Source organism: Pomacea canaliculata, linkage group LG5, assembly GCF_003073045.1.
Source record: "Pomacea canaliculata isolate SZHN2017 linkage group LG5, ASM307304v1, whole genome shotgun sequence".
Taxonomy (NCBI): domain Eukaryota; kingdom Metazoa; phylum Mollusca; class Gastropoda; order Architaenioglossa; family Ampullariidae; genus Pomacea; species Pomacea canaliculata.
This window is the reverse complement of record NC_037594.1, coordinates 24,481,803-24,498,585: the sequence shown is the minus strand read 5'-3', so window position 1 is coordinate 24,498,585 and position 16,783 is coordinate 24,481,803. Positions and strand designations below refer to the sequence as shown.

The following is a 16,783-nucleotide window of genomic DNA, read 5'->3' as shown; positions in this document are numbered from 1 at the left end:
ATCCACTGCTTCCTCCCTAATCACGAATGTTTCTGAAAGACCAAGTAGGGGGATGTGTTTTAAGGAATGAATGGAAAAATCTCAGTGCAAGATACTAATTCCTGAAATTTTGATAAATACACAAATTCAGTAAGAAAACAAAATCGGGATGTGAGGTTTATATCCATATTCCTGTAATGAACCTGTGGTTCACATTACTTTGAACAATGAGGTTTGGACAGAAACGAATCTACTGTATATACAATGAATATTTTGTTCGTGCACTCTGTGTGTGGGGGTGTGTGTGCTTAAGGGAGAAAAAAAGACCTTGTATTTCCTTCAACATCTTCAATTTTTCCAGCAAACGGCCTCACTTTAGAGAAAATTCCAATGAAATGCACCATCATAACTTGTAGTGGATGTTCTTTTGTTCCGGAGGGATGAACAAATAGTGTTTATTGATTTTCCTACAAATTTCGCAAAGAAAATTCTGGAACATTTTTCCCCAAAGCGAAGATGCGAGAATATTAAAAGACAATTAATTTTAAATAAAATTCTGGTCTTGTTTTTGAGTGAGAGAATGTGCAGTAATACTTAATTTGAGCCAGTATTTCCGAATAGTTTTGGAGGCACGCTTTTCCAGAGTTTAGCATGGAGTCATGTATTTTAGAAATATAATTATCATGGAGGCTTTACAGCAGCAGAAATCGGACATGGATGAACTGAAAGTGAGTACAATAACAATGAAATATCAAATGACTCATTCAGTGTAGGACTTGGTACCCTCTAAAATAAAATGGAGAAAAATTCGAGATCAAGTCAATTAACCCTTCTCCTAGGGCCCTAACGAAAAAGACATCTGCCATTTTCTTTCTATTTTGGAGTTTGATTAAAAAGAAATTTGAGTGGTCTCAGAGCAGCTGAACCTGGGTGTTCTTAAAGACATTTCTTGGTATGTGCCAGTAGGTGGCAATGTCCCTCCCCATCCCGCTGTATCTCTAGTTTCTTTACTAATGTTATAGAAAAAAGATAAGAAGTTCAAAAAATAAAAAAATAAAAAACCAAAATGAAGAAGGATGTCACCAAATGTGTCAGTTTTGTGGAAGGCGACAGTAGTGTCGATACTACTTGGTAATTACTAAAGAAAATTGAAGATTTCTTTGTCCTTCTGAGGAAAACTCTCGCCTAGAGCTGCTTCCTGAGACGAGCTTGTCCGATGCACCACCTACATCACAGACACTGTCAACGCCAGAGAGACACAGTCTGCCCCTACAGGAGACTTTATGATTGGGGAGTTCATTACGAGGTTTTATGGCTGGGTGTACACAACTAATTAGCGGAGGACAATCAGCTAAACTGCTACTAATATTTGAGAGGGATTTTAGCTAGGGTGAGCATCGCTAGTATTTAAACAGTGGTGTGCACCGAAGCATTCACACTGTCATTCATGTATTTCTTTGTCAAACACCAACACACACACACACTCTCTCTCTCACATACTCCCACAAAAACCAAAACGAAGAGAAAATAGTCTGTATGCAAAAGAGCATGGGTGTTAAAATGTGTGAAATTCGCGGGCTATGGTGTCCATAGTTATGTCTGGTATAAAGTTCGGGGTAGACAAAACAAATCCCTTCATTCCAGATTTTTCAGAGTATATTTATGGACCCTAATCCTTGGTGTTATGGCGGTCTCTTTATTTGACAATACAGCTGACAGTTTAATTGTTCAGTTTGTGGCCGATTTGTCAAGATTTTTTGTTCTTGCTCGGTGTTGAAATTTATCCCATGAAACCATATCAGGAGATGCAAAAATGGATTTTCTATCAAGTCTGACTTTCAACCATAATTGTCTGAAATAGGATCAGACTGTAAACTAATTTTCACGGCTATTTGACAACTAAATAAATAGCAGACATGGTAAATAATTTGTCAAATTTTTATTTTTATTTTTCGCAGATAAAATAAAACATAATATTCTTCAAATGGATTAACAATTTTTTAAAAATAAATTTTATAGAACAGCGAGATTTCCTATTATTAATTTTTTCTCGTCTTTTTTTTTCGCTTATGTGCTTTCGCATACACATAGTGGTAAGAAGGAAGTGATGACAGAATGATGGAGCGACGACTGTCATCAGTCCATCCAACCATCGCCAGTTGCCAGACTCGGTGCCGGAGACACCATGGCGTGCAGAACACACCGGTGGTGGAGAGACCACAAGTGTTGTGGAACTCAGACCCACACCCGTCGTCTGGACCTGAAAATGGGGATCGTGGCGAATGAGGCGGAAGAATCTCGCGGAGGGAGGACAAGGCCCCAGGGGCACCTCCACGATCATCGAGCAAAAAAGTCGGCATCGATCATCGCCATTACTTTTGATCCTCCATACTCCACAAACACGCAACGGCGCGTTTAACCTGTCAGCTGAAAATATTTTATCTTGAAAATGGTGAATAGTATAGACAGCGAAAAGCTCACAGCCAGGGTAACCAAAGGTTAGGCGAGAGGCGCTGGTGGTTATCAGGCTATACGTGAATACCCTCTGTAGTCCATGGTCTTCTCTTTTTTTAAATTATTATTATTATTTATTTTATTATTTTTTATTATTTTTTATTAATTTTATTATTATTGTTATTATTATGATGACGTTTGTTCTTTGTATTTCTATATATCTATATATCTGGTCTATGATAGTCTATCGCAAAGCCGTTTCAGAACACCAAAAGAGAGCCAAGAAAAATTCACTCATAAGAAATAAAGCTAAGAGATAGAGAGGTCCACTTTATTTATCTATATGATTATATTATTTATTTTGTGGAGCAGCAGAGCTTAACCAAGCAGCTCTAAGCCCGCTAAGAAGGAGGGAGGAAAAAAAGATGTGGTCGTCGTTGTGTGCGCCGCGGGAAGCAAAGGGTTGAGACTGTTGTTGGGAGGCGGATGGCATTCTGTGGAGGAGAAAGAGAAGTCCGAATCTTGGAATCTCGCGAGCTGAGGCTGTGTGACGTAAACGAGCGTGTTAGAGGGAACGTCACGCTCGCACGTGAAGCCGTAAATTCCCGCCTTCTTCAACGGCTACACAATCCAACGGCCGCATGACGTCACACGGGGGTGCTGGTGGGCAAGATGGCGCTGTTGTCCGTAGACAAAGGCTGGAATCTGCGAGACAGGATCGATTCCTTCTACGAGATTTGACTTCAGGTATTAGGTGGCGGTGGGGCCTGATATTTCACGTGGAAAAAATAATTTGTGGCAGCCCTGCATTATTGACATGGCAGGAGGTTCCTTTCCCCGGGGGTCAATGCATTAATGTTCATGTTAAGCAAACAAACAGAAAACTCACTGGGAGGGGCACAGGGGAGCGGACGGAGGACTCCAGTGCGACCCTCGCGTCTGGAATTACAATAGACAGACAGAAAATAATTGTAATGACCCTCCGCACACTCGTCCACTTTGTCATCTGATGTGACTGAGTGCAGGAAATTTGTATATGTTATTATATGAGTTTGTTAAGCAACATACATAGTGGAACTGATCAGATCATGATAAAATATTTAGCTTCCGTGTCATTTTAGTTTACTGAAAAAATCTTTGGAGTAAGCATGGTGGGGGCGCTGATACTGTTTTGAGATAGATAAATAATGATAAATCTAATAAATACAGAAAAAACATGGATGTAAGATAATGGATTTTGAAATAATAATACATCTGCTATGCGAATTTGAAAAGCACCATTGGAATTTTCAGATTGAAAAAGTGACACTTCACCTGCCTCTAGGTCTTTCTTGAGTGTACTTGCTGTAAGTTCATATTTCCTGTTCGTTCTGTATTTTTAGCCCTATAGCACACTTGTACACCTCTTTTCGTGATTCTTTCCTTCAGGAAGCCATCCTTTCTATCAACTCCTCTAATAGATTCACTCTGTCTTCTCCCACACACGAATATTTCCAGATGATAGCAACTTGTAGTGTGTCTACTAAGACTTTGATATGGCAGGTCCTCCAGATGAATATTTCTTTATTTCAACCAGTCGTCGATTCTGATACATGTACTTTGTGACACAAGCGAGCGTGTACACAAGATATACATAAATATACACATGTACGCACACACGTACAATAACACACATATATATATATAACACACGCAGGTCAGCAATAGTTTTTGAATTAGTTCAATGAAACGGTTTTTACTGGTAAAATTAAGAAAAGGTGACTACATCAAGATGTGGAAAGAACCTGCAGCCTCCTGTTATTTCAGGTCCACTGCCTCACTCTCTCTACCACAGAATTAAAAACGATTCTTCAGCGCATTCAACTTGTCTCCCTTGTCTCATGACGACGTAGAGGGCGCGCGTGCTATCAAGATCAAATCATCACTTCTCCTGGGGACCTGAAAAAAGGGTGGAAAATGGGGTACATGAGAGAGAACAAAAATCAGCAAGGTTTCACCCCGTCCCTGGGGCGAGCTATTGCAAGGTAATGTGTGCAGGGAGGGGGAGATGTAGTGTGAGGGAGGGGGAGATGTAGTGTGAGGGAGGGGGAGAGGTAGAGTGTAGGGAGGGGGAGATGTGGTGTGAGGGAGGGTGAGGTGTAGAGTGCAGGGAGGGGGAGGTGTAGAGTGCAGGGAGGGGGAGATGTAGTGTGCAGGGAGGTGGAGATGTAGAGTGCAGGGAGGGGGAGATGTAGTGCCATGGCGGCCTCTTCGTCACCGGAAACCACAAGTCGCCTGCGGTGGCTAATTATTATTCATTGCATCGGGTTCGCTTCTGTAACCATTTCAAAAAAAAATTTCCACCATATTTTTTTTCTGGGACATCTTTTCAAGTTGCGGTAGGCAATCTGTTCACCTAATCCTTTGTTCATGCATGTAGACGGGTGTTTGTAGTTTATACCCATCACCCGTCAATCCCTTTGTCCACCAATCTCTTTGTGTGGGTACATGTATGTGAATGCACGTGCGATGTGTGTGTATCCGTGTGTGAGAGAGAAAAAGAAAATAAATGTCAGCCTTCTGGTAGCTTCGATTACCTTTCCTTTGAAATTTATAACTTTAAATAATATTACTATAAAAACAGTTCTCGGGTAGTTCTCATTAATGAGTGAAAGCACGCCCATGGTATCAGAATCGTTCACACGGGAAATTAATTGCATGTTCTGTGTGTTGCTGTTCATATGTTTCTCAGTTTGGTCACTACGAACTTGATGACCCCATCCTCCCTCTGCCATTGCTGTTGTAAACGGTGTTGGTGTTGATGCCCACAATTCTCGCTTCATCATTTTTGTCAACAATAAACACCGTTGTTCAGCTCGGAACTTCTAAAAGAACAAATAAACAAACATCTCGTCAATCATCTGCAAACATGATCTGATCCCGAAAATGCTCAAGTGCCCATGCATTGATCATCTTTATTTTCTTGTCATCTGTCTATTTTTTCTCTATTTAATGGAAGGCCAATGTCACAGAAATATCAAATAATAATCATAAATGAGGAGGACAAAAATTTATCAAAATAGAAGTGAATATGATTGCTTAGTCATCTTACTTCCGGATCCCACCGCCACAGGTTCGAATCTCTCCCTAGTTTCTGTCATTTTGCTTCATTTGAAATATTTACTCGGGTAATACAGCTGTGATTAACTCCCTGATTACAGAGGAAGATCGAAAGATATCGTTCTCTCACTAAAAGGTGATCTTTGTTTTTGTTATTTTGTCAAATTTGTTAAGATTCGCATTTAGGAAAATACAATTCTCAAGCACTTCTTTTTAAACTAAACACCATCCTTTTTAAGAGTCAAAATTTTAAATGCGTCTTAATATTTTTTATTAATATATTTTATTTTATTAACTTTAATTTCAGGGTTATTTTAATTTTTTTAAATTCATTTATCTGTTATTCCATCATTAGCTAACTGCAACAGAAAGCTGTTGACCTACTTATTTTGTTCAATAGCCGTGACCTGCTTTTAATTAGTTCCAACTACTTCATCTAGCCAAGGTAATGGTACTCCTTCTCAAAATTACTACTCATTAGTCTCGAAATACACGAACTACTTTCCTAAGAAAAGGCGTTGCACCCGGTGTGAGCAGCCCTGCAATCAATGGAAGGTGCGTGAGAAGTCCTCAGGCTCTGCTAACGAAGTGTTGCAAATAGAAGAAGAGTTCTTATTGGAGTTCGACAAAACTCAGTGCAGGGATCGATCAAGGGGGAACACATTCCCCACAGACAGCAAGTCCCTCCTGTGCAGCTTGAAATTCCCCCAGTGGTTTCTATGGAGCTTCAGAGTCTGGGAAACTCCGGATGACAGAGTTTGTCGATGTGAATCAAGCTTCTGTCCTCCTGCAACTGAAAATAGCCGTGGGGGGAACATCTGAACTCCTTCCTGCTGCTGGCATCACATCCGGGGATGTGAAGATCTGCAAGCAGAAGGCTGGGAAATACAGTGAAGCAAGCGCTTGCTGTGCAATTGCTGTGCATCAACATGATCATGCACATTTATATAGGCGTAAATGTTTATCTTGAACCTTTGTTTACCTATATTGCCTTTTTTTTGTATTAAAAATTCAAAACCAAAATTTTCTTAAAAATTCAGCTCTAAACTAATAACAATAATTAGTGAAGGCACGTGCTTTCCAAATAAAAAATACACTTAGAGTTAAGTCTTTCAGTCAATAAATATTGATATGTTATAGTGTTGATAACATTTTATTTGTTGATTTTATGCTTATTTTTATGTCTAATTAGTGAAAAGTTCACTGAATGTACGTAGAAGCAAATTAATAGACATTTATCATGTGTTATAATGTCTAAGTGATGTAAGCAGCAGTGATGTGATAACAGTAGTAGAGTTTTTGCTGGTCACATGTTATTGACAGAAATAATTTAATATGCTGTTTGTTGTTTTCAGTATTTTGTGTGTTTTACTGTCGGTCTTACGCAAACAAAGTATTTTGGAATAAAAGGTTAATTTTAGAAAAAAAATGGATGCTGTTATTTCCTGTTTCATTGTCACCTGTCCTTACAACATTTTTGTTCATGCTTAGGGCGTGTGCAGCCTCTTATTATCAAAGTCTCATTGTTTTCTCAGCAAAGCACCCGGTGAAACATGTCCACACTTCTGACATTTCATTGATTCTCTCCAGCGCAGATGCCAAACAAAAAGTCGGTCAGAACTTTGAACCCAGACTGAAGCAGCTCACACGGACACATGCTGAGGGAGGGTCGGGGAGGTCAACAGATAGTTGTGGCCCATCACCTCCACTCTGTACATCCTGTCTCTGGGCTGCAAGGGCCGATGATTGATTCGAGCGCCGCCTGGACGCTCTGCGACTCGTCAGCATCATTGTCAGAGCTGACGTGGCTGCTCCACCCAACCACCTCGCCCTCCGCGATGAGGCTCGATGAAAGGCTGGTGTAACTCTCACTCTCTCATCTCAGGCACAAAGGACAGCAGTACAGAAGGGATCAAAAGCAGACGACAATGTGACCCAAGAACTCAATGAAATCCATGGAAGGTCATTACTGCTGACCCAGTTCCGGGTGTCGTTGGAGTTCTAAGAATAAATCCAAACTGTAACATAGAATGTCGGATCCTTGTCGACTCAAAACTGAAAAATAAACAACATTAAAGAAACAAACTACACAGAACAGATAAAAGAAGTGAAGATAGTGGTAAGACTGTTGTAAAAGCCTTCTCTTGTGATAAATCCTTGACTTAGGGTTTAATCATCTGGTTATCTGCTTCAGCAATAACTGCATCTCAATCATAATTAACGGACTTTTGTGTTGTTATTTTTAAGTGCTCAGGGTATCTAAAACTATAAGAAGAACACAAATGTTACGTATCCATATTAGATAAATGTATAAAGTAAATAGAATTAATGACAGATCAATAGAATATCGCGAAAATTCGCGTTTGCTTGAGTGAACAAGCACAGGAAATTGTATGTGGCAAGAGAGAGAGGAGGAGGGGAAGCGAAAAAGAGAAAGAGAGACGAGGAAGAGCAGCAGTAGCAGTAGAACTCTAAAACAGAAGTCTCTGTGCTTCATCTTTGAAACCAAAAAGGTCTAAAAACACTAAAACATTTTGTAACAGTGAATGTTCTGGAGGTTTGAAATAACGGACAAAGGACGAGTCTCAGAGTTGTCATCGGAATTCACATTCGCTGTTGTTGTCGTCAGTTCATGTTGGCATGGAGAGGTCAGACCGAGAATGGCCATAGCCCAAGGCTCTTCACTGATTTCCTGCGAAACCATATTCAGATGTGTTCCCGAGGACCTTCATCTGAATAAGCCTCTATTGTAATGTTCTTCTGGAGATAACCCACAGCAGCCTCCTGCAAGTCTTCCATTGTTTGAGGTTAACAGCGATGGTCCATTAGTCGCTGGAAGTGAATTCGCCGTCCTGTCTCGTGATTTGAATGTCTCGAATTATTCCAGTTCCTGTACGAGAGATTTTTTTATGAATCGATTTAAGCGAGTTGGTATCTGTGGGTCATCGCCAGGGGATGATTGTTTTGACCCAGAGGTGACACAAAGATGCTACGATAGGCCTCTGAGTTAAGGAACTTTATTCTTGCAGGATCAACGGAATTTTTATATTCTTGCAGGAGAATAAGGTGAAGCAGCAACAATACTTGTTCTTCTTGCTCTTAACAGTGCCGATAGAAAGAACGGCAAAGGACGAAAACATTTATGTGACACTTCTAATGATTTATTTTACACTTCAATTCCCAGTAATACTGATAAAGAGTGGTTCCTAACTGCTTACCATCTTCATTGCTACCGTAAAAAGAAGCCAGAAAACTCTATTTTTTATGCATGGACTATAAATCTCAGAGAGAATTTACCTCAGGAAGACATTGTGCTTCTGGTGTTTCTTAGCGAGGACTGTATCAAGGGAAGGCGTCATAGTGTACTCGGAATTGCAGATAAGATTGCCTCTTAGACATGCACAGTACGCAGACTCTGGATGTTGGATATTATTGTACATCTGGAGTGCAGTTCGCATCCCCTGCACTGTCTCAGCTTTGTGTAGAATCGATGTTTGTGAGGAGAAGCAGTTCCACAAAACTGGAACAGGAATATTGAAACAACAGATGGCTTCTAGCAAACTCCTCTAACTACATAAACTTTGCCAGAAGTTGTTTTCTTGGGAATGAGCAAGCTGCGATATGTTCTAAGCATGACCATTTGGTGGTGCGTAATGTTTATTTTCAAAACAAAAACAGAAAAACATGTCACAAGAAACTGGTCTGCATGGACATGACATGCTTTAGCAGAGATTAACTGAAATCATGCAATTCTGCCATGATTGTACTGTTGTTTCTTGTTTATATGCATTGGTATGTCTCCTATTGCTACCCCGCCACTACCTGGGACTTCACCAATGTTAAGGATTGAATGAGTAATAAAGAAATAAAGTAAGCGAAAGAACAACTTTATTTCATGTGGGAATGGAAGATGATGTTAGTGACTTTTTTATATGTGATAAAGAAAACATTCAACATGTTTTTAGAAAAACATTTGTGCTCAGGATGACTAGGGCAAAATTACAGAATTGTATTTCGAGGAAAGGTGCGATAACTTTAAGGATGATTTTTAGTGAGCAAATTTTTTTCTGTACAAACTAATAATTTTAAGATATATTGGATTCATAGGAACAAACAACTCTGAGTGGTGTGTGCTACTACAATCTCGGTTGATATGAGCATTGTTCCCACACCTCACGCCCACAGTAAGCTGTTTATTAATGGGAGACAACTTATGAGTACCTTTGTCAGTCTTTCTACTTTTTATAGCCTCCCTTATTTCGTTTCCCATTTCCTTGCTTTTCCGCTCATTGCAATTATTATTTTACCTACAACATCTATGGCATAACACAGATGGCTGCCTGCAGGTTTGATGTCTGATCTCAGAAGGAAGTGAATTGTCATCTCGATGTTCAACCAATGATATAAAATGTGCGCTGGTCTTGTAATAAGTTTACATAGCTTATACATAAATGACAACAAAACAGAAACATTCTATTTCTTTACTCAATGTTTTTAGTGGCAACCAAATAATTTAAGAAAATTGCACTTTCAAGCATTTATTAGGACGACATGCTGAATGCAAGAAAGAGGAAGAAAATTGATAAGTTATAATTCTTTATTGAGTGCCGTGAAAACAAGCATCACTCACATTGGTATATGAGACTCAAAGCCATGTGATGATAAAATAAATGCAAGCATTGATGATACTAACACATCTACACTAACACGCACACTGTGGTGCACATCTTACAAGAAAAAAATATCAACAGGAGTTCATTAAAATAATTTACTAATTTTCGACAAACCAATGTACAATAATGTATGTGCAGCAGCAACAAACCCTCAAACCCTGCAGGAATCGTTATCTAAGGAACAGAACCACTTTCTTATCTCTCTACATTTAAATGGAATCGGCATTAGTGCTTAACACAAGTTTCAAAGTAAAATTTATTGTCCGAATGAAACAAATATTAACAATCAAGCAAAATGTTTATCTCAGAATGTCACTTCTCAGCATGATCACGTGACACTACTGAATATCGAAGTTGAAATGATACAGGATTGTTATTATTATTATAATTATTATATACATCACAAGTAGTGATACCTCGTGTCAGGAACACAGGGTCTGTACCCTTTGCCGGGGAAAAGCATCCATGTAGCAGCGACAGAAGGGCTGAGACTCTCTTGATACACAGTCTGTCACACAGGGGCCTTGCTCCAGCACAGTCTCCAACTTGCACTTCTTTCTTCATTCCTTTCAAATCATTCAATGCTCTTTTCTTGTATATTCTTTGCTCGGTTACATTCCTTATTTTTCTTTGTGTTAGCGTAGTAGAAGAGTTGTATCCCGGTAAATCACAGCTTGAGAATAATATTTTCTATTTTATTATGATTTTTATACAAACAGGAAAGATGGGATTTTAGGCAGTGCAAGCAGCGTGAAACAGACAATAAAATACAATTAGAAATTTCATCTTTATGTTAATTCTTATTCTATTGTGTATAATTTGAATATTTTATTTTCTGATAAATTCAAATTTGTGTTTTTGTTTACAATACGACCTTCCATGTGCTGGTATTATTCATATAAACTAAACCTTTTAGTCGGTAGTTTTCTTGAAATTCAATCAAACCGTACTCTTCAGACCCTCGGCGAGTATAAACTGTAAACATTCAGAAAATACAATAAATGATAACTTTATTTACCATAATTTATCCATCAATTCTTTGACTACCATCCAACAACACAACAAGCGAACGAGAATGCTTGGACAGGTTTTTATCGCTCAAGAAACATTTCAGTTTCTCTGATGCTCGGTACCTCGAGGATTCAATGAACATTCAAAGATGAATTTTTTTTTGTCAGGTTCTTTGAGTTGCAGTTTTCAAACTGCGGGAATCGTTCACAGAAATGGATCGGTGCGTGAAATATTATTGACACTTTAGTGCATGCGACCTGTTCGTCCTTTTTAAAGACGATGCAATGCATGATAATCAGAGGATAAAATAACATTTATAAGCTTCTTACAAGAGCTTAAAGAACCCTTGCATGCCACATCAAAGGAAGTAAGGCAGACTTCAAGGTGCAATTATTTCCGAATTTTGCCCTCTTATTGTAAAGCGAACATTAGCTACAAAAAAACAACTTGAAAACAATTTTTGCGTGAGCTTCGTTCAAGCGTACAGAAACTAAGAAAACCTGTTAAGCCTGATCTTTGATGCTGGAAACGGAAAAGGGGAATGAGGGCAGACAAAGGCAGGCTGCTGGGAAGTTTGTCAGCTGTCCTAGACACGACCTACAGCCCCAGACGATGACCAGTGATCGTCATAATTCGACCTCTGTCTTGTTTCCTATTCCGACTCCTACAGCAAGAACAATTTCTAGCTATCCCATAATTCAAGGATTTTAAAAACAATTATTTTCAGTTCAAATTATGTTTATCTATTCTATAGCAATAACTTTTATCTTGTCATTAAAGGTGTCCACAAATAAAGTGATTCCGTTGTGATTTTTTTTCGGGTCACAAGATTAAACTCATCCTACTCACCAGTAATGAGCACATACATCTCAAAACATACCAATAGTTCTATAAAAGTATTCTCAGCTCGGTACCTGAAGACTGATATGTATAACATATTAAGCGGATATGGACTTAGGCAGCTTTCAATAAAAGGAAACAAGAAAATAGGTTTTTGCAGTTTTATGAAGTTTGTTTCGTAGTTATATGTTCCTGTCCTTGACAAGTCAGCATTTTATTATCTATTTCTTTTCTGTTCCCTTATTTTTTAAAAAATTTCTTTAGGTGGCGTTTTAGTTGATTTCTCTCTTTTGTGCTTCTTGAAGAATAGTCAATATTTATGCACATCGTTGGTTTCAATACCTTCCATTAATTACAGTAATTACCATCTTTATCAACAGAGCATTTCAAGAATACTACTTTTTTATTAACTATATATCAGTCGCAATAACAATTCATACAAAGGCTTGATCGACAGTTATATTAAACTGTAGCTGCTTGCAGAAATGCCTGAGTGATTTTATCTTATTAATTCCATCGAACACTAAAACTCTAATCGATGTTGCCAGCAACCAGCACTAAGTCCCGATGTTATAACCCAATTCCAGATAATGGCTTGACAAAACCTGACCTGTTAATTGCTTGGCTGGTCTACACAGCAGGTGATTTAATTGCCTCTTCAAAAGCTCGAAAAAGGGTTGGGGTTCACGGTTGATGCAAGCGTTTGGGCGCATGCGCTGAAAGAGAGGATCATGGGCCGCAAGCACGTGCAGCAAGTTACTCAAAGGCCGGGAACCTGTTGACTCATCCTTCTCAGTTGAGTTTCGTGCACTAACGGCTTATCAACGAACAGACTTGGGGCAGGATGCACGACGTGGGGGCCACAGTCACACGCTGAGCTACCGGGCTCCATCTAACGGGCTTGCATGTCAGGCGCCATTTTCCTGTCATGGCCGCAAGATCCACCAGACCTCTCGCATGCTCCCCCTTTAAAATGGACAGAATTCGTTTACATCTGCATTTCCTTCTTCCTTCAATTCAACCTTTGCACACACCAAAAAAATAATTTAAAAAAATTGTTGGAAACTTTTTTCGTGTTAGATTCGCTGGTGTAAACGTGGACCTGCTTTACGCGCTTGGCTGGCCCGGCAGTTATTTTCGTAAATATTTAAAGCAGAAGAAAAAAACTGTAAAAGTAAGGGGTGAGAGCTGGTGGGAGAATCTGGGGTCCGTCGAGTAACAGTAAACACAGCTGATTTGTATGTGGCTCTTATCGGATTTGTTCCAGACAACACCCTCTCGTGCATTTCGCGCTGCCCAAACTGTCACCTTGCCACTCAACCTGTTAGGTTATCTAGTTAGTTCTTGAATGATCTAGCTGGTCTCCTTTCTGCTCCAGTCGGTCTCAGGATGATAAAAACAGGAGAGTTCAATAGCTTAAAGCTAAGCTTTTTTTGAAGTGAGATGGGGGTTTTCCCCGTAAGAAATGTGCGAACAATCTGGAAGATCAACCATCTGTTCTCACCTCTAACCCCTACAACACTGATTTTAAACAATAAATTCACGTTTTTCTCAAACATTGTTCAAACAGGCAACTTTCCTCGATCATTGATTCCTACCTACATTCTCCTCGGATGTGTTTATTTATTTGCTTTTTTACATTATATGTTGACTTCCAACAAATCCGATTGGTCTGCTGTTTCTTTCGACCGTCGAGGGAGACTATGTGTCCAGCTCTTAAATGACAAGTAAACGCTGCAGCACTACATCAAGGCTTTTTGAAGAACACACTGATGAAGCAAGCAACGGATTTAAATCTCTCAAGTTGACTTGTGATAGTGAGAAAGGGCATACAAGTTTACTTATAAGATTTGTATGAAACACAAACGGTAGAGCATTCGCCCAGTGAAAACATCAGAACCTAGCAGCCCCACAGTTCAAACAACTCAACCCACGGTGCGAACGGCAGAGCATAGCAGTCACATAGTGAAAGTTCAAACATCAGAGCTTCAAAGTAGCAAAGTCTTCATTTCTGTTTGTGAACCAAAACAGACAATCTGTGGACAGAGTTGCCGGACATGAACATACATAAACTGCAAAAGGCGTTTAGTCTTTTTAGCATCAGGCTCTGCAACAACAGGAAGTCCTGTCCATTGCCTTCGTCCTACTAGATGTAGTATATTTACATTAGACTATCACTTCTGGACTACTTTTTTTCTTTCTCTTTATTCTTCTTTTCCCTTCTTTCCTTTTTTTCTTTGTCTCTTGCAGCGAACACCGCCTTGTCCCCTTGTCTAACAACGACTACAGTGGCCCCTACAGTTGGCCAGTTCTCTTAAAGCGTTTGTAGTCGATGAATATTAAACAGAAACATGTACTTGTTGCACCCCACAAGCATCTCGATTATTGGATTAATCATGTGAGTTAGCCAGACTGAGAGGGCACTAAGATTTGTTTTCCATTTTTTTCCGTTTATTCTGCAGTCTTCACTTCATTACACTAGAGATTATATAAATGCAGAAAAGGGTTTTACATTCTTTGCACACCTCTAGACCAGGGGTCATGAACCTTTCTGACAATGAGAGATACTTCAAGGGTACTGAATAATACCAGAAGCCACTTGTTTTACAAATTTACCGAGTTACATACCCGATGGTATAGGCAGTCCAGGTAGGAACACCGTCCAGGTGTTGGCTACCCCTGCTCTAGACCATCTGTCAAACGTCCTCTTTCGGTGCTAAGAATTTTCTAAGGATATTTTTAAAACAAGAAATAGATGGAACTGCGCATATCACAGAAGTAACAGAGGTACACATGAACTGCTACAACACCTTGCTAACAGTTCCAGGGTGCGACACAAGGTTGCACAGGCCGTCCAGGTAATCGAGGGACGGGAAGGTTTGCTCGCATGCCGTCCTTGAGTCCCTGATGTCCTTTTTTCTTCTTCTTCTTCTTAGTGATTCCACAACAATCAGTGAACTACACGTGGGTGCATACTTTCATCAACATCATGGCATAGCACTTTTGCTAGACCAGTTTTTCAACGATATTCCTTTCTCTGTCGAGGTCCTACCCGACTTCGACCCTCGTCGGATGCATGCTTTACACTGAATGATGAAACTCAGATTTCATATTTAACACCGTTAAATGTTTGAATAATCTTCTGACAAAGATTTTTACTTATCAACACCATTACATTTCTGTATTTACAGCAACAACGACGTTGGATCCACCGAAGGTTTGGAAAGGTTTGACGGAGGAGTGCACCCAGTCACAGTTTTTTTCTCTCTATCGGATCGTTCGAGAACATTGTACACGGGTGGCAGAACACCAAGGGATGCTTTTCTTATTTCAGAGAGCACCGTTACCCAGTTTCACCTCCTCGTTGACCTTGTCCTTGTTCTCGTCTGACATCGTAGACAACGGGATGTAGCCGGCGCCATGTTGCCCTCGAAACGACGCGTTGGTCTCGTTGCTTCCGCCCAGGCATGCGCGTGAGGTCTGGCTGCCCTGCCCGTTCCCGGAGCGGGAGACGGCGTCTGTGGTGAACTGGGTGGACACGGTGCTTCGCTGGTCGGAGCGGAGCAGCACCCGAGAACGCAGTGAGTGCGGAAGGACGTTTTTGACGACACTCAGCACCTGTCAACAGACATGTCAACAGTCAAGAGACGGGTCAAAGGCATCGAGAAATGTGTCAAACATGTTCCTACACCATTACTGGACAATTTGGGGTTTTTTTTTGGAGCAAGAACCACCCCAAAACGTTCTTCACATACTTACAAGGACAGAGCTTCTTCTACATGAGTCTTCCCTGCTCAGAGTGTATACTACTCAAAGTGTATCCTGCTCAGAGTTTATAGTCCACAAACTTAGTTCTTTCTTCTCTACCGGCCCATCCATCTGTTTGTCTGCTTGTCTCTCTGAGCTCTACCCACTGAATTAGGATTAAGTAAATATAAAGCAAGACTTCTAGAAAGGTCAGAATAAAAGGATGTCTAGCAAGATAGTAATTGTTACACTCAGCTTGTAAACTATGTTTATTGGTTACTCTATGATTCATACAATTATAAACATACTGATATATAGTTGTACCCCTGCAATGTGTGTACCCACTCATGTGCATACACGTGTCAGGCTAACAGACAAGCGGACACGGTCACATGCACGTGGAAACGTGAACGTCCAGGCAAGCGTGTATGCTTGCATGCTCCGACGCACATGTGAAGAATAAATTGCCGCAAAAAAGATGGATAGAATTTAGAAAGAAATCAGATCGATAAATGTCAGGAAGGCAGAAAGAAAGGAAGAGAGAAAGAAAGAGGAAAGAAAGAAAGAAAAAAATACTGTCTAATTCTCTTTGAAGAATCAATAACGGGTTTAATCTTCATTGGCTTGAGTTTCCGAATATCGGATATGCAAAGTTAAGAATAGTTCATCTTGTCAAAGGCACTGAGAATGTTTTACCGACAGGACACTAGTAATTAAAAACAAAATGGTTCTATGTTAAAAATGTTAGTTCACTGAAAATTACCTTTGTACTAATATTGTACAGAAGGCTGTAATCAAAAACATCTTTAACGCAAGGTAGCAAACATATGTAATCCTAATTTCTGATAGTAGACAGTCTGGTCAGAGGAGAGAAAGACACTTGACTGCTGTCTTCTCATAAAAGATTTGTCAGAAATGTCTCAGACCCACGACCACTAACGGATGCTGAAATACGGGTGGGTGAGAGGGTGAGCAAGTTT

General features: G+C 39.9%; 1 protein-coding gene across 1 annotated transcript in view; it reads right to left on the bottom strand.

The window, feature by feature from the left end:
* Positions 1-10,115: 10,115 nt before the first annotated feature.
* LOC112564179 (calcitonin gene-related peptide type 1 receptor-like) overlaps positions 10,116-16,783 on the bottom strand; it is an 83,417-nt gene continuing 76,749 nt past the window's right edge. Inside the window, exon 12 of the mRNA XM_025238821.1 lies at positions 10,116-15,674. Coding sequence (XP_025094606.1) covers positions 15,387-15,674 — 288 coding nt within the window. The 3' untranslated portion in view covers positions 10,116-15,386. The remainder of the gene's footprint in view (positions 15,675-16,783) is intronic.